General features: G+C 46.4%; 1 protein-coding gene across 1 annotated transcript in view; it reads left to right on the top strand.

Annotated features, from left to right (window-relative positions):
* The window catches only part of LOC147748683 (coagulation factor XI-like), a 92,991-nt gene extending 71,805 nt beyond the window's left edge, over positions 1 to 21,186 (top strand). Inside the window, exons 10-11 of the mRNA XM_086963558.1 lie at positions 10,769 to 10,881; positions 20,975 to 21,186. Coding sequence (XP_086819684.1) covers positions 10,769 to 10,881; positions 20,975 to 20,979 — 118 coding nt within the window. The 3' untranslated portion in view covers positions 20,980 to 21,186. The remainder of the gene's footprint in view (positions 1 to 10,768; positions 10,882 to 20,974) is intronic.
* Positions 21,187 to 23,631: the final 2,445 nt, after the last annotated feature.

The raw sequence follows: 23,631 nt of genomic DNA, 5'->3' as shown, positions 1-23,631 counted from the left end.
GACTCATGTCTGAGTATACCCTGCCACACCTATAGTGGCCAAAATCGAATTACAAAAGGGGGTGGTGATGAACAGAGTGTCTGAATTGAGCAGACCACTCTTACCCAGTCCAAAGATCAGGGCTTGATCCATCACCGTTATTTATCTCACTGCCCCATCCCGGCTCAGAACCTGGCTATATGCAAATCAGTCTGTCCCTGGCCCAGTGCATCATGGGAACAGGGCAGACTAAACTACCAAGCCAATTCTTTACCAGAAAGGAGACAAGCTACCGGGGACCGGTTTCTGGCATTTCAGCCTCTTCGGCCCGGCTTGCTTGAATCCTGATGGAGCAGTGAGAAAGGGACTCATGTCTGAGTATACCCTGCCACACCTATAGTGGCCAAAATCGAATTACAAAAGGGGGTGGTGATGAACAGAGTGTCTGAATTGAGCAGACCACTCTTACCCAGTCCAAAGATCAGGGCTTGATCCATCACCGTTATTTATCTCACTGCCCCATCCCGGCTCAGAACCTGGCTATATGCAAATCAGTCTGTCCCTGGCCCAGTGCATCATGGGAACAGGGCAGACTAAACTACCAAGCCAATTCTTTACCAGAAAGGAGACAAGCTACCGGGGACCGGTTTCTGGCATTTCAGCCTCTTCGGCCCGGCTTGCTTGAATCCTGATGGAGAAGTGAGAAAGGGACTCATGTCTGAGTATACCCTGCCACACCTATAGTGGCCAAAATCGAATTACAAAAGGGGGTGGTGATGAACAGAGTGTCTGAATTGAGCAGACCACTCTTACCCAGTCCAAAGATCAGGGCTTGATCCATCACCGTTATTTATCTCACTGCCCCATCCCGGCTCAGAACCTGGCTATATGCAAATCAGTCTGTCCCTGGCCCAGTGCATCATGGGAACAGGGCAGACTAAACTACCAAGCCAATTCTTTACCAGAAAGGAGACAAGCTACCGGGGACCGGTTTCTGGCATTTCAGCCTCTTCGGCCCGGCTTGCTTGAATCCTGATGGAGCAGTGAGAAAGGGACTCATGTCTGAGTATACCCTGCCACACCTATAGTGGCCAAAATCGAATTACAAAAGGGGGTGGTGATGAACAGAGTGTCTGAATTGAGCAGACCACTCTTACCCAGTCCAAAGATCAGGGCTTGATCCATCACCGTTATTTATCTCACTGCCCCATCCCGGCTCAGAACCTGGCTATATGCAAATCAGTCTGTCCCTGGCCCAGTGCATCATGGGAACAGGGCAGACTAAACTACCAAGCCAATTCTTTACCAGAAAGGAGACAAGCTACCGGGGACCGGTTTCTGGCATTTCAGCCTCTTCGGCCCGGCTTGCTTGAATCCTGATGGAGCAGTGAGAAAGGGACTCATGTCTGAGTATACCCTGCCACACCTATAGTGGCCAAAATCGAATTACAAAAGGGGGTGGTGATGAACAGAGTGTCTGAATTGAGCAGACCACTCTTACCCAGTCCAAAGATCAGGGCTTGATCCATCACCGTTATTTATCTCACTGCCCCATCCCGGCTCAGAACCTGGCTATATGCAAATCAGTCTGTCCCTGGCCCAGTGCATCATGGGAACAGGGCAGACTAAACTACCAAGCCAATTCTTTACCAGAAAGGAGACAAGCTACCGGGGACCGGTTTCTGGCATTTCAGCCTCTTCGGCCCGGCTTGCTTGAATCCTGATGGAGCAGTGAGAAAGGGACTCATGTCTGAGTATACCCTGCCACACCTATAGTGGCCAAAATCGAATTACAAAAGGGGGTGGTGATGAACAGAGTGTCTGAATTGAGCAGACCACTCTTACCCAGTCCAAAGATCAGGGCTTGATCCATCACCGTTATTTATCTCACTGCCCCATCCCGGCTCAGAACCTGGCTATATGCAAATCAGTCTGTCCCTGGCCCAGTGCATCATGGGAACAGGGCAGACTAAACTACCAAGCCAATTCTTTACCAGAAAGGAGACAAGCTACCGGGGACCGGTTTCTGGCATTTCAGCCTCTTCGGCCCGGCTTGCTTGAATCCTGATGGAGCAGTGAGAAAGGGACTCATGTCTGAGTATACCCTGCCACACCTATAGTGGCCAAAATCGAATTACAAAAGTGTATCATTGTCACTGCACATTGATGGAATGTATCTGTTTTACCACTGAGCTCCTGCCTACAGTGCACATCTGCCATCACTGAGCACCGGTCGCCGGTGCACCTCTTCCACTGCTGGGACTGAGGCGTCTACAGTGTGTCTGTCACTGCTGAGCTCCAGTCCACAAGGCATCCCCGCTGTTGCGTGTGTTTACAATGTATCTCTTGGCACTGAGCTCCTGCCTAAAGTGCACCTCTGCCATCACTGAGCACCGGTCGCCGGTGCACCTCTTCCACTGCTGGGACTGAGGCGTCTACAGTGTGTCTGTCACTGCTGAGCTCCAGTCCACAAGGCATCCCCGCTGTTGCGTGTGTTTACAATGTATCTCTTGGCACTGAGCTCCTGCCTACAGTGCACCTCTGCCATCACTGAGCGGTCGCCGGTGCACCTCTTCCACTGCTGGGACTGAGGCGTCTACAGTGTGTCTCTCACTGCAGAGCTCCAGTCTACAAGGTATCCCTGCTGTCGCGTGTGTTTACAATGTATCTCTTGGCACTGAGCTCCTGCCTACAGTGCACCTCTGCCATCACTGAGCACCGGTCGCCGGTGCACCTCTTCCACTGCTGGGACTGAGGCGTCTACAGTGTGTCTGTCACTGCAGAGCTCCAGTCCACAAGGTATCCCTGCTGTTGCGTGTGTTTACAATGTATCTCTTGGCACTGAGCTCCTGCCTACAGTGCACCTCTGCCATCACTGAGCACCGGTCGCCGGTGCACCTCTTCCACTGCTGGGACTGAGGCGTCTACAGTGTGTCTGTCACTGCTGAGCTCCAGTCCACAAGGCATCCCCGCTGTTGCGTGGGTTTACAATGTATCTCTTGGCACTGAGCTCCTGCCTACAGTGCACCTCTGCCATCACTGAGCACCGGTCGACGGTGCACCTCTTCCACTGCTGGGACTGAGGCGTCTACAGTGTGTCTGTCACTGCAGAGCTCCAGTCTACAAGGTATCCCTGCTGTTGCGTGTGTTTACAATGTATCTCTTGGCACTGAGCTCCTGCCTACAGTGCACCTCTGCCATCACTGAGCACCGGTCGACGGTGCACCTCTTCCACTGCTGGGACTGAGGCGTCTACAGTGTGTCTGTCACTGCTGAGCTCCAGTCCACAAGGTATCCCTGCTGTTGCGTGTGTTTACAATGTATCTCTTGGCACTGAGCTCCTGCCTACAGTGCACCTCTGCCATCACTGAGCACCGGTCGCCGGTGCACCTCTTCCACTGCTGGGACTGAGGCGTCTACAGTGTGTCTGTCACTGCAGAGCTCCAGTCTACAAGGTATCCCTGCTGTTGCGTGTGTTTACAATGTATCTCTTGGCACTGAGCTCCTGCCTACAGTGCACCTCTGCCATCACTGAGCACCGGTCGACGGTGCACCTCTTCCACTGCTGGGACTGAGGCGTCTACAGTGTGTCTGTCACTGCTGAGCTCCAATCCACAAGGCATCCCCGCTGTTGCGTGTGTTTACAATGTATCTCTTGGCACTGAGCTCCTGCCTACAGTGCACCTCTGCCATCACTGAGCGGTCGCCGGTGCACCTCTTCCACTGCTGGGACTGAGGCGTCTACAGTGTGTCTGTCACTGCAGAGCTCCAGTCTACAAGGTATCCCTGCTGTTGCGTGTGTTTACAATGTATCTCTTGGCACTGAGCTCCTGCCTACAGTGCACCTCTGCCATCACTGAGCACCGGTCGCCGGTGCACCTCTTCCACTGCTGGGACTGACGTGTTCACAGAGCACCGGTCACTGCTGAGCTCCAGTCTACAAGGTATCCCTGCTGTTGCGTGTGTTTACAATGTATCTCTTGGCACTGAGCTCCTGCCTACAGTGCACCTCTGCCATCACTGAGCACCGGTCGACGGTGCACCTCTTCCACTGCTGGGACTGAGGCGTCTACAGTGTGTCTGTCACTGCTGAGCTCCAGTCCACAAGGTATCCCTGCTGTTGCGTGTGTTTACAATGTATCTCTTGGCACTGAGCTCCTGCCTACAGTGCACCTCTGCCATCACTGAGCACCGGTCGCCGGTGCACCTCTTCCACTGCTGGGACTGACGTGTTCACAGAGCACCGGTCACTGCTGAGCTCCAGTCTACAAGGTATCCCTGCTGTTGCGTGTGTTTACAATGTATCTCTTGGCACTGAGCTCCTGCCTACAGTGCACCTCTGCCATCACTGAGCACCGGTCGACGGTGCACCTCTTCCACTGCTGGGACTGAGGCGTCTACAGTGTGTCTGTCACTGCTGAGCTCCAGTCCACAAGGTATCCCTGCTGTTGCGTGTGTTTACAATGTATCTCTTGGCACTGAGCTCCTGCCTACAGTGCACCTCTGCCATCACTGAGCACCGGTCGCCGGTGCACCTCTTCCACTGCTGGGACTGACGTGTTCACAGAGCACCGGTCACTGCTGAGCTCCAGTCTACAAGGTATCCCTGCTGTTGCTTGTGTTTACAATGTATCTCTTGGCACTGAGCTCCTGCCTACAGTGCACCTCTGCCATCACTGAGCACCGGTCGCCGGTGCACCTCTTCCACTGCTGGGACTGACGTGTTCACAGAGCACCGGTCACTGCTGAGCTCCAGTCTACAAAGCATCACTGCTGTCGCGCCTGCTTACAATGTATCTCTGCCACTACACCCGTCTACAAGGAATCTCTGTTATGTCTGCGCTCCTGATTACACCCAATCTCTGTCACTGCTGAGGTTACAGTCTGCAGAGTATCTCTGTTTCTACTCGGACATTTGCCTACAGTGAATCACTGGCTCTGCTGAGCTCCTGTCTACAGGGCACCTGTCATTGATGTGCTCCAGCCTGCAGTGTATCTCGGTCACTGCACCTGTTTACAATGTATCTGTCACTGTTGTGCTTCATTTCGCAGTGCACTTTTGTCACTGCAGATGCACCAGTGCACAGTACATCACTTTCAGCGCTCCAGACTACAGAGAATCGCTGTCACTGGTGCAGACAGCCCACGGCATATGTCTGTCAGTGCACCAGTGTACAGTGTGGATCTATCACCGCGGGGCCCTGTCTACAACAGATTCTGTCACTGGAACTCCTGCCTAAAGAGAATCTCTTTCACGGTAACTACTCTGTCATTTCACACACTGCGCTTTGTTCAAGCAGAGCAGCACGTTGTCAAGTCACTGAAATGAGTGCTGTGTAATAAGAGGATAAATGTGTTACCAGTGTGAAGTATCACAGGTGTAAAGTGGCATTTCCTTCTGCGAACAGTTCTCATAGCTAAGTTTGCTGCAAGCTGCTCCTTCAACCTGTTCAATGCACTGAGGATGATAGGAGTGAGAGGAGGAAAGCAGAGTGCTGTGTGTGCATGAGCTTGCTGTGCCTCCAGCACGGCCTTCGACCAATCTCAAGTTTCTTCTGAGTTTTCTATTGCGAAGGGGTGGTTTACAGCTGGTGGGAAAGCAAGGAACACACCTCCCCAGCTAAAACCAAAGCAAAACATCAATCAAAAACATGAGCAAATGGAATTTGCACTAATATTTTCCCTGACCAGTACTATTGCGCGATTAGGTTGTTGGTCATAATACATTTTTAAAAAATGATGTATTTATATTAAAAATAGAATGCTGGAAGTTATTATTAATTAGCAGGTGTTAAGCTATCCTTAGGCATCCCCATGTTAGCAACAACAAGCAAATGAAGGTTGGGTGGTTAAGGCAGATTCTGGAAGACCCAAGTCTTCAGCTGCTTCCGGAAGGAGAAGTGGTGGTGGGCTATTGATTACAGCTGGATGGGGAGAGTGTTCCATAGTCTAGTGGCGTTGTAAGAAAAGACTCGGCCTCCTGAACCGGCTCTCTTAATTTTAGGTACCGCTGCCAAAAACAGGCTGGCTGACCGGAGGCATCTTGAAGGGCGATGGAAGGCATAAGAGAATGGTTTGTCTTTGGACCCATCCCCCAGAGCTTTTTATGTGCTATACATAATAATTTAAACATTATCCGTTCATTTATTGGGAGCCAGTGCAGTTTTTTTAGCGCTGGTTTGGCCAAATGCGAGTTGGAGGTGTAATGAAGCAGCACAATTCTGCACCACCTGCAATTTCTTTGTGGTAGACCAAGGTAGAGAGAGTTTCCGTAGTCCAGACGGGAGAGCACCAACGCCTGGACCATGACTCTTCGAGCGGATGTAGGGAGACGTGGGAGAATTTTTTGCAGCATTCTGATGATACCAAAACAGGAAGCAGCTAACTTGACTGCTTGGCAGTTGAATTTGAGAGACTTATCCAACCAGACTCCCAAGCTTTTGATCTGATCTTTGGGGACTGGCGGAGGGCCAAGACAGTTAGGCCAGTTCAATGCAGCTGTGGTGATGGGTAGTTACCCAAGATCATTAGCTCGGTCTTGTCTCCTTTGAGCTTAAGGCATGACTGGTCCATACACATGGCCACAGTTTCCATACAGGATTCTAGATTGACTGGCATATTCTTCGGGTGTTTTAACGCTACCACTAGCAGCATGTCGTCCGCGTAGGTAATGATCTGGATCCCATATGGGAGGACTAGCTCGGCAAGAGGGTTTAGATACGTTAAAAGGAGTGGGACTTAATGACGAGCCCTGAGGGACTCCACACGTTAGTGACACTAGCTTGGAGGTGCAGTTGCCCTCGAATACTTGAAACGCTCTATCCTTCAGGAAAATCTTGCCCAAGACTCCCACCATTCTAAGTCTGACAAATAAGATGTTGTAGTTGACAGTAGCAAATGCGGAGCTCAGGTCAAGTAGGATGACAACCACTACACCTCCCTGGTTGAGGATTTTCCTTGAGTGAATAGATAAATAATGATTGAGAAAAATTAAAAATAACAAAATGCAGAAAACTAAACCAATCACACAAACCACTACTATCAATAAAGAAAACATAACACGTTATATGTGTTCCTGTTTTATGGTTTTATCTGTTGGTCGACTCCAGCTTTATTTCTCTATAGTACATGTTTCTCACATTATTGTATTTTGTTTTTCACTGTTATTTTTGGCTACTAAAAGAACGGTTGTAAATTTCCACATAAACGTGACCGATACATTAATGTTCACAAGTTGTGTAGGGTAATAAAACACTCACTTGAAAATATGAGAATTGTAGTAATAGCACATGAGCACAGCTAACTGAACTTCTTTTGGAATCCATATTTCTTTTTTAATCATGTGTGCTGTGCATACAGTCTGCGAACTGGAAGAATCTCTGGGCATCTATTTCTGAGGTGTGTGGTTAATGAGATGTTGGTTACGTCACAGTACTTGCGTATGAAATGTTGGGAGAGTGTTATCGGAGTCACAGCTGGGCATACGTATTAGTTTGAATTCATCATAGTTAATAACTTGTGTTTATATTTATGGGAAATGCCAGGTTTGTATTGCTTCTGGAATTGGAAGTGGCCTGCCACTCCAGACAGAGAGAATGGAGAGGCTCCCAAAGAAAGATCAAATATTTTTCTGTCTTTAGTTATATGTAAAAACCAGAAACAGCAGAAAAGTGGCCTACTTATTATGATTGTGGACAATATTGTGTCTATTGCTACCTACAGAGCCAGAAAAAATAGCACTTCCACTAAACTACAAAAGCAGTTAGTCTTTACTACAGATGAATGACAATTGTCTAACAAGCATTGGCAAAGCCAGTAGGTCGGGCGTTGGTTTGCAGCCTTTTGGCAATTGTTGTTTCGTTATGCTTTTCGCAAAACTTTGCGCTCGTCAATGTAAAAATAAAAGTTATCATTATTTGTTACAGGTAATAAAAACGTTTTGGGTCACAAAAAAACACAAATTATCATAGTACTGTCGGGCACTGAAAGGAACTACTTCATAAGTTAATTAGTCTGGTATTGGTTGAAGGACGAGGTCAAGAAAGAAACAGGTCAAGAAAGAGAGAAGGAATAAGGCAAGAGGGAGAGAAGGAGGGCAAGAGAGAAAGAGGGCAAGAAAGGAAGAAGGCAAGAGAGGGAAAGAGGGTGAGAAAGAGGGGATGAGAAAGGGTAAGAAGAAAGAAAGATTGCTAAAAAAGAAAGATGAAGCAAGATGGCAAGTAAGAGATCAAGATGACAGGAAAGAAATATGGCAAGAAAGAAGGCAAAGAATGTGCAAGAAAGAAAGGAGGAATGAGAAAAGGAAAGAGGGGAATGTAAGGTAAGAGAAAAGAAAAAATTGAAAAAAAGATGGAAAGAAGGAAAGACCGAAAGAAGAAATGAAAAAGAAGGAAAGAAAGTGTGAAGATAAGAAAATAAAAGAAGGAAAAGGGAAAAGATGGCAAGGAAGACTGGGCAAGAAAGAGGATAAGTAGGATGGCAAGAAAGGAGGAAAGAGAAGAAAGGAAATACAGAGAAGAAAGAGAAAAAAAGAAGATGAGATGGAAAGAAAGTGTGAAGGTAAGTAAAAGAAGGAAAGAAAGTGTGAAAGAAAGTAAGAGAAGAAAGTGTGAAGGAAAGAACAAGAAGGAAAAAGGGCAAGAAAGAAGGCAAAAAAGAATGGGCAAGAAATAATAGGAAAAAAGGAAAGAGAAGGAAATAAAGAAGGAAAGAAGTAAGTGAAAGAAACAAAACGTGAAGGAAAGAAAGCAAAAGAAGAAAGAGAAGGACAAGAAAGGAAGAAGGAGAGAAAGCAAGCAAGAATGAAAGGCAAAACAAAAGAAAACAGAAAGAGAAGGAAAAAGTAGGAAAGAGGGAATGAACAAAAACGGAAAGAAAAGGTAGAGAGAAGGAAAAAGAGAAAGAAAGAAGGAAGGAAAGAGAAAAGGAAAGAGGGAAAGAGAAGGAATGAAAGAAGGCAAGAATGAAAAGGCAAAAGAGAGAAGGAACAAGGAGAAAGAAAAAAGAAAGAAGGCAAGAATGAAATGGCTAGATGTGAACAGAAAAGGAAAGAAGAAAGAAAGAAGGAAATAATTAAGTCAAGAGAAAGAAAAAGAGAAAAACAAAGTAAGGAAATAAACAAAGAAAGAAGGAAAAAGAGGTTATATAATATACAAAAACTACAGAACAGTTTCAAATGGACACAATCTGGTATGCTGTGAAACAGCAGCAGTCAGAAACACAAACCACTCCAAAAGGAATTTACTACAGCATTGGCAGGAGATGGAATCTGATAAAGCTGGAAAGTGCATCAGAAGCATCTTGCTATCACATTATGTTTTAAATACAAAGACAACACAAAGACAACACAAAAAGTAATTATAAGGTTAAAAAAAAGCATTGGCACTGAAGAGAACTAGCTTGTGTGCGGGCGTGCTCTTTGTAAGAGTTTAAAATGCAGTCACTCAAAGTAAAGTTAACCTGTGGTTTAAATAGGCTGACCCACTGCCCCATGCTAAATGCTGTAGTGGGCAGAAGGAAAATGTGAATGACAACGACTGACCAATGGATGAATATTGGTGGCTGAAAGCCCCAATATGTTGGTATTGTATACATATATAATAAAAATGGCTTGCCCTAGAACTAAAAGTAGGATCAAGCATAAGTCAGTTCCTGCCATGATACAAAGCATGCAAAATGAACACAAGCAGCATTTTAAAGGGAAATTACCACATAATTATCCTCTTTCAAAAGATTTTCACCTTGAAAAACTGTCAGAACTTCTCATTATCTTCTACTTGTGCTCCATGATGCCAGCAACACATTAAAATATCCCCAAAAATAAATTGCCCTTCCTGCTGGATAAGAGAAAAACAAAGCTTCAAGGAGAAAAATCAAATCAAAGTAGCTATATTCAAATGCTATTTCTCTTTAAAATAGTTTACTGGAGGTCTGATTAAAAATTTGAAAATGATGCTTATATTATTTATTTAAAGAGTTTTATATAGCGCTGGCTAGACCCGGAGGTATCAGAGCGCTTTACATCAGAGTCAACAATGTAACAGAAAAAGATCAACAATTACACAATACATCAAAAAATAGGCAATACAATTAGGAAAGGAGAGAAAAGAGAGAGAAAAGTAGTGGAGGGGGCAGAGGAGGTGAGAAAGGGGGGGTTAAGGGAAGAGACAATAAGGAGAGACGAAAGGAAGTCTGTCTAAAGACTGACTGGGTAGGTGACGACCAAGGAGGGAATTCACGGCCCATCTCCCCTATAGCTGAACCAGGTAGCTCCATCGGGCATCAGACATTTGATCAGTTTACAAATAAATGGTTTGCGACACTGCCTTTTTCAATATCAGTTTCTCAACATTTATTTTGGGGTATTTGTGTGTTTTTTATGTTAGTTGTGTCTCTTGTGACTGTAAGTAGAAGCTCAAACGTCAGTAAATCCTAAATCCGTGCAAGTCCTAAAATGAACGCAACGACTCTGCGACTGTTTCAACAATAACACCAGTAAATAACCCCATCAAGCCCTCATTTCACCCAATTAATTGAGTACGAAAAATGTTTGCTCATGTTTTAGCAGTTGTAATTATTCTACGTTGTGTGCAAATAGAGCAACGTAGTAGTCAAATAAAGAAGTTTTACATGTACATATATGGCAAATTATCTGCTGTAACCTGGTGACAATCCAGTGTAAAACATAATTATGTCATGGAATTTGAGAGCCTGTTTTAGCCCCTACTCCAAAATGAGAATGATTGATTGAATGATTATCTAATCAACTTTTTCTTTTTTTTCACCGCAGGAAGGACTGTTACATGAAGAGTGTGATCGGGCTCCCAAAGCCTCCTCAGATAAATGACCTAAAAGACGTGGTGTCTGGATTTTCCAGAATACAATGGGAGGATTCCGCTTCAGGTAAACCAGACATGACATGGCATGACATGACAAACCTGGGTCATCAGGATGTAAACTCACTTTCTAAGGCTCTGATCCAAAGGGCCAAAACGACATCCAGGTAGCCAGGGTTAGCTGTCCAGAGATTTATTTGATTTCCTTTTTTTATTGTTAACAATGCCGTTCTCCTTGTAAATTGGGTAGGAGAGGGCAACATAGTAGAATACCTACAGAGCCTGCAATCCACTTACAAATATCCCAAAAGTTAAAACAGTGTAGGGGAGAAAGGGAATTAATTAGTTGATAGAAGTTGATAGAACATGTCAGTGGATCATGTGGAATTAATTTTTAGTACAGTAAGAAGGGAAACACAACAGATAGGAAAACAAGCATTTACAATGCAATGGTTTTGCCTTTGTTAAAGTTAGAGCTATTGGCATTGCTCTTGACATTTTTTTTTTTTAACATAAATAAATGGCATTGTCATTTACAATAGCAGGGCAGGGCACGGGGAAGGGGGGCGAGGAGAGACAAAGGAGAGTTGCGGGCTCAGGGAAGGGGGGGCGAGGAGAGACGAAGGAGAGCTGCGGGCTCTTGTTGTAATGTTGCATGGATGAGTTGGTGCATGCATGGGTGCATGCATGGATGGGTGTATGGATGGGTGTATGGATAGATGCATGGATGGGTGTATGGATGGGTGTATGGATAGATGCATGGATGGGTGGATGGGTAGATGCATATATACAGCCAATCCCTCAACAATTTATGCAATTCACCAACCCATCCAACCAACAACCCATCCATGCATCCACCCATACATCCATGCATCATGCATACATCCATCCATCATGCATCCATCCACCCACTGCGTCCCACTCCGACCCCTCTAAATATAACTCATTTTTTCTCTATATAGAGATGACTGTATTCACTAGTATATGCAGTAGACCTTTCTACTCTAACATTCCTATGTGACTCTTGCAGTACATCTATTCATATCCCTTCCATATGTATATAGAAATATAACGAGAATCAACAGTCTCTTCTTTGTGTGACTACATCTAGTACATTTCAATTGTTTTCCTGTTTGTATCTTTTACTTAACGCATGTAAATCAAAGTCCTTAGGTTTGGCAACTGGTTCTTATGTAAAGCGCTGTGACACCTTCGGGTAAAGTTCGCGCTACATAAAATCACATTAAATAAAACTTTACCCCACAAATCCAACCATCCATTTGTGCCTAGGCTTACATTTTACGGCCTCTAAGCACACAGAGAAGGGACAGTTTAGTAAGTCGAGGCGTTGTAGGGTGCATGGCAGGGGACAGTTTTAGGCGCCAAGGGAGGGTAGAGAGCAGAGTCAGAGTACTTCACGGAGGTAGGGGGCAGTTTTTTATGGTTCAGGGCAGGGGGCTGCGGTACTTTTTGGAGCATGGCCTTATTTTAAAGGGCTCAGTTCAGGTGGAGGAACGGCACAAAACACCAGGCAGACAGAGGGCAGAAGGATACAAAAACGAGGGGAAACAATTCACAGCATCACTCAGCACCACCACAGCATGACTCAGGGGCACCACAACCTCACTATGCGTTACCACAGCATCACTCGGCGCCACCACAGCATCAATCTGTGCAACCATTCAACAACTGGATCAAATATGTTCTCTAAATGTTTCAAGCTTTATTACAAATGTCAATATGTTAATATTTCACTTCTGTTCTTGGATTTTCGTCACAATAAAATAAATTGAACATCTTTCTGAAGGCCCTAACGGATTATATTGTGTGGCGGGTTGGCAGGCCCAGCCCTGCGCCGTGTCACCTTTGTCATCATGACCGTGAGACTATGGCAAACAGAAGAGGAGTTCTGTCACCGCATCCGAGAAAAAACAAAGCAAACCTCAACTCCAAAACAAGGTCTCCCTCCCCCCCCCCCCCTCTGGGGCCCGAAACGCATCTGAACCACTGCATCCCACGGGCGGCGGCCAATCAACGGCAATGTCCACTCTCGAGCGCCATGACCGGGGCTAAAATGCAGCGCTGAATGAGCGACCGATTGAGCTATCAAACCACATAGATTACAATACATACGGTGTATGTATACACACACAAACACACACTTAAGAGACATAAGTAACGCAATAATACCGCAATACAAGACACCAACAGTGAGTGAACGTTGAGTTTTTTAATGACATTATCAAACAAAGGTCACCATCTGGGCACCACGACCAATCCCTGAACATATGATAATGTAACACTAGCAACAGACAGAGCTGCTATTGATCTGACGGGCACACATCCCAGATTCAGCGTGCATGAAGCAGTCACAATATTTTTAGTCTAGACGTCTGACACAATTGGCACCCTGAGCAGCATTTCCTTTTGATGCCCTGCCACTATCAATCTTAAATTTGTGCCCCCCTCACTCATCTCCAGCCTGCATAGGCAGACACAATTCTTAACAGGGGTACATGAAGAGAAAACACACAGCTGCTAAAATGAGTGAAAAGAAATCAAATTTTGCAAATCCTCCAGTTGGGCTTCCGACAAGACAGAGGCACTGAATCTTTTTTAGCAAGTACATTATCATCTAACCACCCGCCATTAATGCCAGGCCACCATCTCAAGGATTCTCAGCAACCTATGCAGTAGGCCACGCCATTCTGCTAAAGAGGCTTTAGGTCTGGGGAGGGGAGCTACGTATGGCCTATGAGTAGATTCAACACTTCCTCCTCAACTGCAGCCAGAAATCTTGAATTAGATCAACAGAAATATGTTCTCAGAGTTTCACAGGGAGTACAACAGGTGCCTTCCCTCTCACCTCTGCCCTTTAATGGCTACACCCACCCCAGGCTCAAATATCAGAACAACATCAGATGCTCTTGCAAATGTCTGATGACACTCAAGCACATCTACTTGAAGAACAGAGAGGCGGGTTCTGCTGAATACCTTGATTACACCCACCACTGGATGAGGGAGAGATTGCTCCGCTTGTAAAAATGTGTAGACTGTAGCGCAAGTTCTGGGAATTGGTGTCGCCAAATCATTCCTGTTAGACTTGCTTGCATCCTTGGGGCCTGGGTCCAGCTGACCTACAGGGCAAACTGGCAGTGCCAGAAGAACTGGTCCGACAAGTCAGTGTGTGAGCTGGCTGTTTGTGGGCCTTTTTTATGGCCTGGCGAGCCTGGCTTTACTGTTAATTTGACAACTTTTCCCACAAACATTGCCTGCAGCGAGTACACATGCATGCAGTCTCCCATCCATTGCGAAACATCCACACAGCTGCCCTTCACAAGTTAAAAACTGCCGCGATCATCAAATGGGGTGGCGTATTTTCTGCCCCAGTCAGACACAACCATGCACAGGGTAAAAGACACAGGAATCACTTGTGTTCCTATTTTTGACACAGGTGAAGGCTCCTGTGGCAGAGCTCGGAGCAGTGCGCTGCATTCGGCACCAGCCTCATTACAACATGTTCACACTCACTCAGTGCACCTCTTGGTTAGAATGCGGGGAGCGGCACACACACACTGAGTATGTTTGGAATTAGTGCATTATTTACATGTAACATGGTTTCTAATATTCAGATAGTTATTTATCTCCAAGTCTGGACACTGGTATGAGGGGCCTTTGGAAATGCATGCTTTCGTCTAGAAAACCCAAGATCTGCTGACAAAGACATCTAACTTATAAAAGATCTCAGAGTGCCCTTTTTGGCAAAACAGGCTAGAGTGAAACCACAATGCCACTCACCTTAGTGCCAGGATGAATGAAAAGCGAAACTGATGGCAACGCAAAACTAGAACAATGACCACAGGACATGGGTGCAGTTTGTTTACCACCCCCTCCATCCTTCACGTCCGTCTCTCTTCCCATACCACATGTGACGTGTTGGAAGGACGCATGCCAGGGAAGCTTTCACAGCTACGGTCTGTGCAGCGTGTGAGTAAAGTATGCACTGGTACTGCGAAGGAATCTCACGGTGAAAAGTTTGGGGATTTTTGAGTGGAACGGTGCGTGTATGTGTATGCTGTGCTCACCAATGACGCATGTATGGTATGTCAATAACATGCCATGGGGGAAGCTTGCTTTGATCCTGTTTAAGCAGAACGGTGTCTATTAGTTACTAAAACTGGAAGGTGGAGCTTTTCATTGCTCAAAAGGGTACATTTTCTGATATATATATATATCTTTCCATGCTAATGGTCGCTCGGTTTTACTCACAGAAAAGTATCCCGCATTTGGTAGTTGAACGTCACTGAATAAAACTTGGCAGCTTTAGGATGTAAAGTGTTGGGGATTCCAGTGCCGCGCCTGCCTCGGGTGCTCTAAAGCCTAGCTCTGGATTCTGATGCAAGGTCCCGGATGTGGCATCAAGCGGCCACAAACTGCTGTTCTGTGAAGAAGTAAAACACGGAAAGAGGCTGGCTGGACACAATAAGCATTGGCGCCTGGGCAAGGGGGTAATGAAGACTCGCTTTCCCACAGCAAAAACAAGCGCAGGAGGGGGCTTCCCTGTCCACGCTGAGAATAAACCACAGGACAGCGCACTCGGACCCTTTCCCCAGACACAACAACACCGCCGCCCGGTGAGGGCTCCAGGCGCAGAGCGGCATGGGAATGGCAAGTGGACTATACCAATCCTTGTGGGGTGAAGCGGGGGAGCGGGGTTCAATGTACACATGGCCTTTAAAAGCACGAAGGGTTGCCACTGAATCACAAATAAGCATTTTTGTGTTCCAGATTACATTAGCAGCGCCTTAAAACGTAGCTGCATCGTTATGAGTGGGACCACCCACCTCTCACGATAAGTCGCGAAAGTGCCCCAGCCCCTACTAAAGTCAGCAAAAACGCAAGTGCGACAAAGAGGGGTTAATGGTTAATGCATCTCAGCCACAGCGAGGAGCCGAGCAGAGGGGGCATAGCGTCTCCCCGGCCGGGCTTGCTGTTTAGAACTTGGCAGCTAAATGTTTTCTGTAGAGGTTCTGGTGGGTGTTGACATGACATCTTGTTTCCAGTCCTAGGCTTACATAAAAACCAGTGCATTCTGGGAATTGTGGTCTTGTGTGCTCCAAAGCAACTGACGCCCCTCAGCGACATGGCGCTGCTACATGCACCTTTACCCATCACAGGGTCCCCCTCTGCCTGGGCCAGTGCAGCCCGCCCACCGTGGTGTTGACAATCCCCCACTGCCTGCTGGGGTGTCGGCGGGACCCAGGCTTCCCGCAGTGAACAGACCCTTCCCTTCTCTCGGCGATAAGGCTGCCTCGGTGCGCATGTGTTATGGAAACTCCGGTGCGCGAGGCCCCTGCTGTCAAGGAGACACCCCTGAGCCCCAAGGTAAGCAGCCCCTGGGTCCTGCTTCTGCAGAGGCTGCTCGACCATTAGTAGGCACGGACCCCTTGGGACCCGTCACAGGCAACGGGCCCTTCCACACACCTCCCGTTCATCAGCGTACCGCAGCGCAACCACACCCTCGTCACAGAATTCATTTCACATCACCACTGACGAATCCGGAGTCCCAACCAAAGTCATCACCCTCAGTTCTACAGTCACCTCACCCCTACTGCACACGTGCTGCACTGTGTGCACAACGTGCTTCAGCACCTTAACTCCCCTCACTCAACACGGGCAGCTACAAGTCACCACTATCACGGACTGTCTAGACACCCGCCGAAGTGACTTCCAGAATTACTTGATGCCTCTGGGACGGTGTCCGTACAGCTCACATTTTGCCTCCCGCGTCCCCCGTAATCCCTCACTTTACACAAACCTCGGCAGCGGAGGCAGCGGATTTCGGTTTAACTTAATTGCTTTACAACATTACCACACACCCCTCTTTTCCCACGTCATTGATTTTAATTTTCAGGGCTCACTTTATAACAGTGCACGATGAAAGATTTAACCTTTTAATGACCGCGTTTTTATGTAGCACTCCAAACCGGCCCTGTGCTTTTTCTTAAGAATTGTACTCACAGGAGTGCACCGAGCGGGTACAAGAGAAAGGTTAGTGAGGAAAGGCACGAAGAGCGGGAGGTGGGTCGGGAACGGCCACACACGAGGTAAACGGAGGAGGGGGGGCGGAAAGGCACGAAGAGCGGGAGGGGGGTCGGGAACGGCCACACACTAACAGCGGGAGGGTGAGGGGCGGGAACAGACACACACACACGGACAAAGCACTCACCTGGACATCTGGCAGATCTCTTGCTTCCTGCTCTCCACTCCTCCTCCCGATGACGTGGTGGAGGCTCGGCCGGCTGGGCCAATCCCAGCGCGGCCCTGGCTGGAGGCGGACGGCTGCTTCCTTCGGCTGGCCGGCCGGCCTGAGGAGAGGGAGGGAGACGGGCTGCCACGGAGCGGGAGGGAGGGGCTATCGAGCGTCTTTTGTGTAATGTCCCGAGCAGGAAGGCAGAGGCAGGTGCCGGCAATGCCGGACCAGAATCGGGGGCGTTCCCGGCGTCGCGTGACGTCGGCAAAAGCCAAAGAATCTCGGGAACGCCCCCGTGTCTGGTCCGGCATTGACGGACAGGCCCCTCGTCCAATGGCAAGGCTCCGTTTACGGAGCCAGCCAATCAATGACGAGGGCCGACCCAAAGCCACACACACAACTCAAGAGGTTTTTTGGCCCATGCGCAAAGCGCATGGCCAGTCAAAACCTAAAAAGCAGGCCCAATGAGGGGCAGGAGGATATATTAATTAATGAGGGAGTGTAGACAAAGACAATAGGTGAGGACAGTGGGAGCAAAACAGTTCCCCAATTGGGTGACTGGTGATAAGCTGGGTTAGCAGTTTTTCCCTGAAATGAAGATCTTAATGAAATGTGCGGAGACCCAAAGCACAGCCGGATGAAGGGTTCTCTTTCCCTGAAAGCAGTCCCGGGACCCAGGCAACCAGATGTGGACCTTGGCTGTGAACAAATAAAACATGATTTAAATGAGAGACGAAGAAGGAAAAACTGAACATGAAAAAAGGGCAATGCAGAGGGAGGTCTAGAGGCTATTTTGTAATCAAATTAAGTTTATTAAGATACATAAGTGAATATAAACTGTACATTTCAGTCAATAGTTCAAGAGGAATACTTTAAAGTTAGTCTACTGATGAAAGAAAAGCATAAAACAAAAAAATGAACACACTTTATAAAAGGACAATAGTAGCAAAGGAGGCAGAATTCAATTTATTTGAATAACATTCCACTCAGCAGAAGACAGAGATAGATTTCTCATATTTGAAAACACTTTGGAATAATAAAAAATATATGGCATGGTTCATTTGGGGTCATTCACCTGCACTTGCAGTCCTCTTCTATTGGACGCCTAGTAACTCTCTTTATATAAATATTTCTAGGAATACACCCTAAAGCACCACGATATGGGCCAGGAACATACATTAATCAGTAAGACACCACATTACTGAATCCTCTCAGGCTAATAAGATACTACAGAGTTTTCACTTTCATGTAAGTCAAATCATTTGCAGCTAAGGTCCTTCCTGTAACCTCTCTTCCGGGGTAACGTTGCACGTTTTGCCAAAGGCCTTTCCACTTTAGGGTTAGTTAAAAAAAAAGAAACATACTAGTTCTAGAGAATGTGAACTGCATCTCCTTTCTCACTCACTCTAACATAAAGTATTCATTGGATGTGTCCAGAACATGCCACTCTGTGGATAGAGTGTAGAAAAGGTGTCAAAAAGCAACAAGAAGACACAATAAAAACATCACAATCGGAAGCCCCAGGCTGAAGAAATGGCGATCTCGAGGCCCCCATAAACCCCCTCCCCGTAGGTAGACCAACGAGGAGCTGAGTAATACAAGAGCATGAGGAGAAGAGAAATATGGCTCCAGAGAATATACGTCACAAATGTTTTCTGGTGTAGTTGAGTAGGATAGTGGGCATGCATCAAATATCTAGCCTTTTACTTGCCAGTGAGTGCAATATTGAAGCAGTCTGCCAGTCATGGATACCTAACAGTGAGTCACTTGTCCCCTCCCCGTCACCACGACTCACAACAGTCAAAGTGAGACTGCACGACGCTAAAGATTCAGCCTGTGAAGACAGGCACTTGAGGAGGCCTAGCAGACTTTTAGCATGTATAACATCCATAGAGGTCCAACCAGCCACCCCACAACATTTGAAAGAGCAGGTTGTGATGGGAAAAGGTCATCCTTGAGTTACTAGATAAGATAACACATTACGAGATGTGTACCCGTTGCTGGGTGTTTTGCATGGAAGGTTGTAAGCTTAGAACAGATGGCTTGGGGGTAACATGCATGGGCTGACAACGAACACATCCGCGAGCCACTCGCCCCTCTCACCAAGGATCCCACAGAAGTCCAACTGAGACTTCTTGATGCTAAAGAGCAAGTAAATGAAGACAGTAGTCAGAGGGGCATGGCACTACTCCCGCAGGAAGACAAGCCACAGGGGCCCAAAGATCCATTCTTCAAAATATGGTTTTAAAGGGACATGGTCACCATTAAGTGGCAGGAGAAGATTATCCCTACCAGGATGCACATCTGTTTCTAGGTGTCCTGCAGGTAAGAATGTGAGTTCAGAACAGGTGGGCCACAGATTATCAAGATAAGATCCAGAAGGAGTTCTAGGGTCGTGGCAATAGACGTTATCAATATCGTTGACTGACCTGTTCATTTTGTGGTATGGGTGGGAACTATTGCAGAGAGGTTTGGCCCAATTTTACTGTCAGTTTTGAAAGTCACAGTTGATTCCCCTGCCCAGTTTTGAGGCAGAGTTCTGCTTCAACCTGGCCTTTACCTTCTCTGATTCTTTTCTGCCACTTTGAAATGTGAAAACTGCTACAGTACTTAACAATATAACAAGATATAAGGAGTCGAGCATCTTGACCCAGGATTGTGAAATCACAGTTTAAATTCAACACATTTTTCAGTGTTTGTCTTTGTGGTACATAGTGGGTGGGGGCGGTGGCATCTCTTCCACCCCCTCCTTTCTTGTCCTCTGCTGTCTTGCCCTGTTCATCTCCCACACCCCTGTTTGTTGTGGTGTCGATGATGCCTAACCAAGGGTCACTGGACATGCCTGACAAAAGTCTCTTTTCACTCATATCCAGTTTTACTTAATACTTAGAATTATTTATCTTATGATTTATGGCTGTAACATTTGATTTGAAAATTGAGTTTGTATATGAAATGTAAGCTATAATTTCTCTTTATGAATGAAAAAGTGTGAAAGTGTTTTTTTGAGCAAATGTCTGTTTGTTAACACATGGGAACAATAATTTTTTTCTATAATATATCGAACACATGCATGCAATTTAACATCATTTGTACAAATATTTTCTTAAGGGATTTGTTGCAGGCAACGCCCCGGTCTATCTAAATAATTGTTTTCATGCACAATTTCACCTGAGACCAGATATTTACTTTGGATTGTATAGAGCCTTAAATCAATATAAATAGTCTTCTTCAATTGGAAGCATTACAATTTAAATAAAATCGTTTTTAACAACAAACCTTTACGCATGGCTTCTTCAATAATCTCCCTTTTAAGAGGGTCTTCCTTACTGAATAAAACTGAAATAATAATATCCCCATTTAAAGTGAAAGAGTAGGGGAGCTTGCTCTGTCCTATCTGCTCTCGATTCATCACCAAGCAGCCAATCCGTGCCAATTAGTAAATAATGGTGGCCAATTGTCCAGTGTGTGATGATGATTTTCGCTCACAGCCAGTATTGTGTTGCTTGGACCAGCAGCCTAAGCACTAGTCTAGTCTAGTAGTTGTCTGCATCAGCCTGGTCAGCACATTCCACCAGAGTCCTGGATAATACTAGCCACCATATATCTAACTAGTGCCAGGTTTTCAGAGTTTCCACTGGCTGTGTATCTGAACTCAGTATATAGTTTTTATATGTGTGGTATGTAGATATCATGAAAACTGGGCTTGGATCTGGCCTACGTTGCTGTACTGTGCTTTAGGACGTTGTGCATATTTGGCTGGCACAGAGCTTTAAAATCTGCATTCTTCTGGATAGCCCATCTTATCTGACTTACTAAACTAATTCTGAGCTGACGTTCTTTCGAGAATTACACACGTCTTCTTCTTCAACTCACAAAGCTGACTTGCTCCAATATCTTCATTTGACAGGTTGATGAACCCCTTCCCTGAGAGCTTCTGCTGGGCTCAGGAGAAAAGGCTGATGATGATTGTTCCAGCCAATAACAAGTGATCAGACTCCAGATCTGGGTGCCGAGGGGCTTCTGGGCATTAACATGTGGAGATTTTAAATTGATTGGTGAATCTTTTTTCTGTAAGAAATCAATTTTTATATGTAAAAAATAAACCCCGTAAAAGGCAAATCTTTGAATTGGCTGGTCATTTAAAAAAAAAATGTTTATTCGTTGCTTCACATGTATGTTTAGGAGGACTGCACCACCGCAAGTAACATAATGGCGAGGCGGCGTGGTGGGAACTATGTCCACGCCTGATATGCAGCACAGTAGATGGGGCGAATATGACCAGGCAGCAACTCATCCGGAGGCCCACAAGGGTGAACAATATGCTGTATAAGTTATGAATGTGACGGAACCCACTAGAGGACAATAATTGCTCTAAAAAGGACCACAAGTCCCAACATGCATGAATGACAAAAAAGCACTCAGTGTGGCCCACTGGGGGTCAAAATAAAATGAAAAGCATGTAGGTAATCAATCAAATGACTTGTGCATATGGGAATCTAGTACAAAATGGAATTTGTACCCGCCTCCCAGATTACATACTCCGCGCCAGGATACTCCGGCAGTAATTGTGCGCGCTATAAAACAGCTTAACATAACATAACATAACATAACATTACTGTTGTGTGGCCAAGCACCATTATTTTGTCCCATAATGCAGCAGCGAAAAAGTCTGGGGAATCAGCATATTGGCTGTATGCACAGGCAATGGTGACCTTTTTTCCCAGGAGGACCCCATGCAGGATCGTGTATCTTCCTTCTATTTCACAGACATGTTTCAGTGTCTGAAATTGTAGTCCTCTCTAATTATCACTGCTACCCTTGCACATAAGCAGAGTATGTGGATGTATGCTCTTCACCAATCCATCCTGCCCCCAACTGCCCAGGGTGCTGGAAATATCATAGGAATCAGTTGGCTGAAAGAGACAAGAGGATACATTCATCTTGCTGGAAATTGTAGAAGAGGTAGAGTGCCATGAAGATTCTGGACCCTGAGGGCTCAAACAGGGGGACCTGGGTTTCAGCACATAACAAACCAGGTATTGGTCTGGTAAGGTGTACTCAACACAGCCCAAAGTGGGTCAAGGGAGGCTAGCAGTTAGTGCAGGTAGGTCAGGAGAATAAGTGGGAAGAATGCCCTTCTCCCCCACCCAGCAACTCTGGTCAAGGAGAGTGGCCACCTGGGAAGTAGGTCTAGGATTCCTGTCCAAACAGGCAGACGTTTCTGGGTGACCACCACCCACACGAGGAGTGAAGGTAACCAGCATGGGCTGCATTGGAGGCTACCACTAAGGGCATTATATCACCAGTAACAGATGCTGCAGAGGGTACAAGGGGGATGAGTGGTATAGATATATGGTGTGATTAGCGATAGTGGTAGTGACCACCGCAAGGAAGTCAGGAGGTGGAGGATGGGAGCTGGGGAGGAACACAGAGACGGTGAGTTGGGAGGGACAGGGAGTGGGACAAAGAGATAGGGATGGGAAGTTGGAAGAAGATGGGGATGACAAATCGATTGGTGGTAGAAAAGGGAGGGGTTGTCTGCAGTGAAGGGCCCGGCAAATGATACAGAAAGAAGGAGCGGCCTGATTGGATAAAACAAGATGACTCCGGGAAATAAGCTCCATTGGCCAAGAACCAGTGCAGAGGAATGGAAGTCGAGGAAAGAGGACATGTAAAGCATTGTCAGGGCAAGAGGACCCGACCTGCTAGAAAGTGATTATGAGGAGGAATGGTGGGAAGGGACAATGTATATTGCAATGAGGAGGAAAGGACAGCATAAAAGAAGGTAGAGAGTAGGGAAACACAGAGGAAGGGGGTGGCCTGGTTTTCAGACAGTGACATTTGAGTCATGTGACAAATATCTGGAAGAGAAAAGGGAGCCGCACATGAATGAAACAGGCAACAAAGGGACAGGACATGAAGGAGCAGTCAGATTCCCAGAAGTAGCAGAGACAAAGGGAGAAGAGGAATGTGGATAAGAGTGATCAGGGGGCAGTGGTGGAAGGGTAATGAGATATAGGCAAGGATATATCCTCCAGCTGAGTAGAACGGGACGACAGGGAGCAAGGAAGATACTGCAAAAGTGGGAGAGGACAACACAGGGGAAACGCTTACGTACGTTGGGAGTTAAGGATGCTTTAGGTAGCCACTTAATGTTGAGTATACAAGAAGACATCTGGGCAAAAGAGTATGTGGACATCTTTAAGCTGTTAAATGGGGAGACAATGTGCAGTAAGGGTTGGAAGCATTAGGAATTGGCAAAATGTCCATGAGTGCCTAGGAACCTAAAAACGTAAATGATGACATTCCCTATATATGCTAGCTTAATCTGTGAGATGCCAGAGGTAAGTAAAGAGCTTTGAAAATACATGGATGTGATTGGAATGGCCATTACCACTTTTGGTGAACGGTCCTGGTTGCAACATGAAGAGGAGCTTTGATTTTACAGGAGTGTGAACCCCTCCAAGATGTGGGCGGAGTTGGACAACAAGTTATATTTGCAATTGGCGATCTCCACCAGACCGCTGCCAACACTTCACACATGGTAAGTGTGTGTGGCCACTT

This window comes from Lissotriton vulgaris, chromosome 1_1, assembly GCF_964263255.1.
Source record: "Lissotriton vulgaris chromosome 1_1, aLisVul1.2, whole genome shotgun sequence".
In the NCBI taxonomy this organism is placed as follows: domain Eukaryota; kingdom Metazoa; phylum Chordata; class Amphibia; order Caudata; family Salamandridae; genus Lissotriton; species Lissotriton vulgaris.
This window is presented reverse-complemented; position numbering and strand designations above follow the sequence as displayed.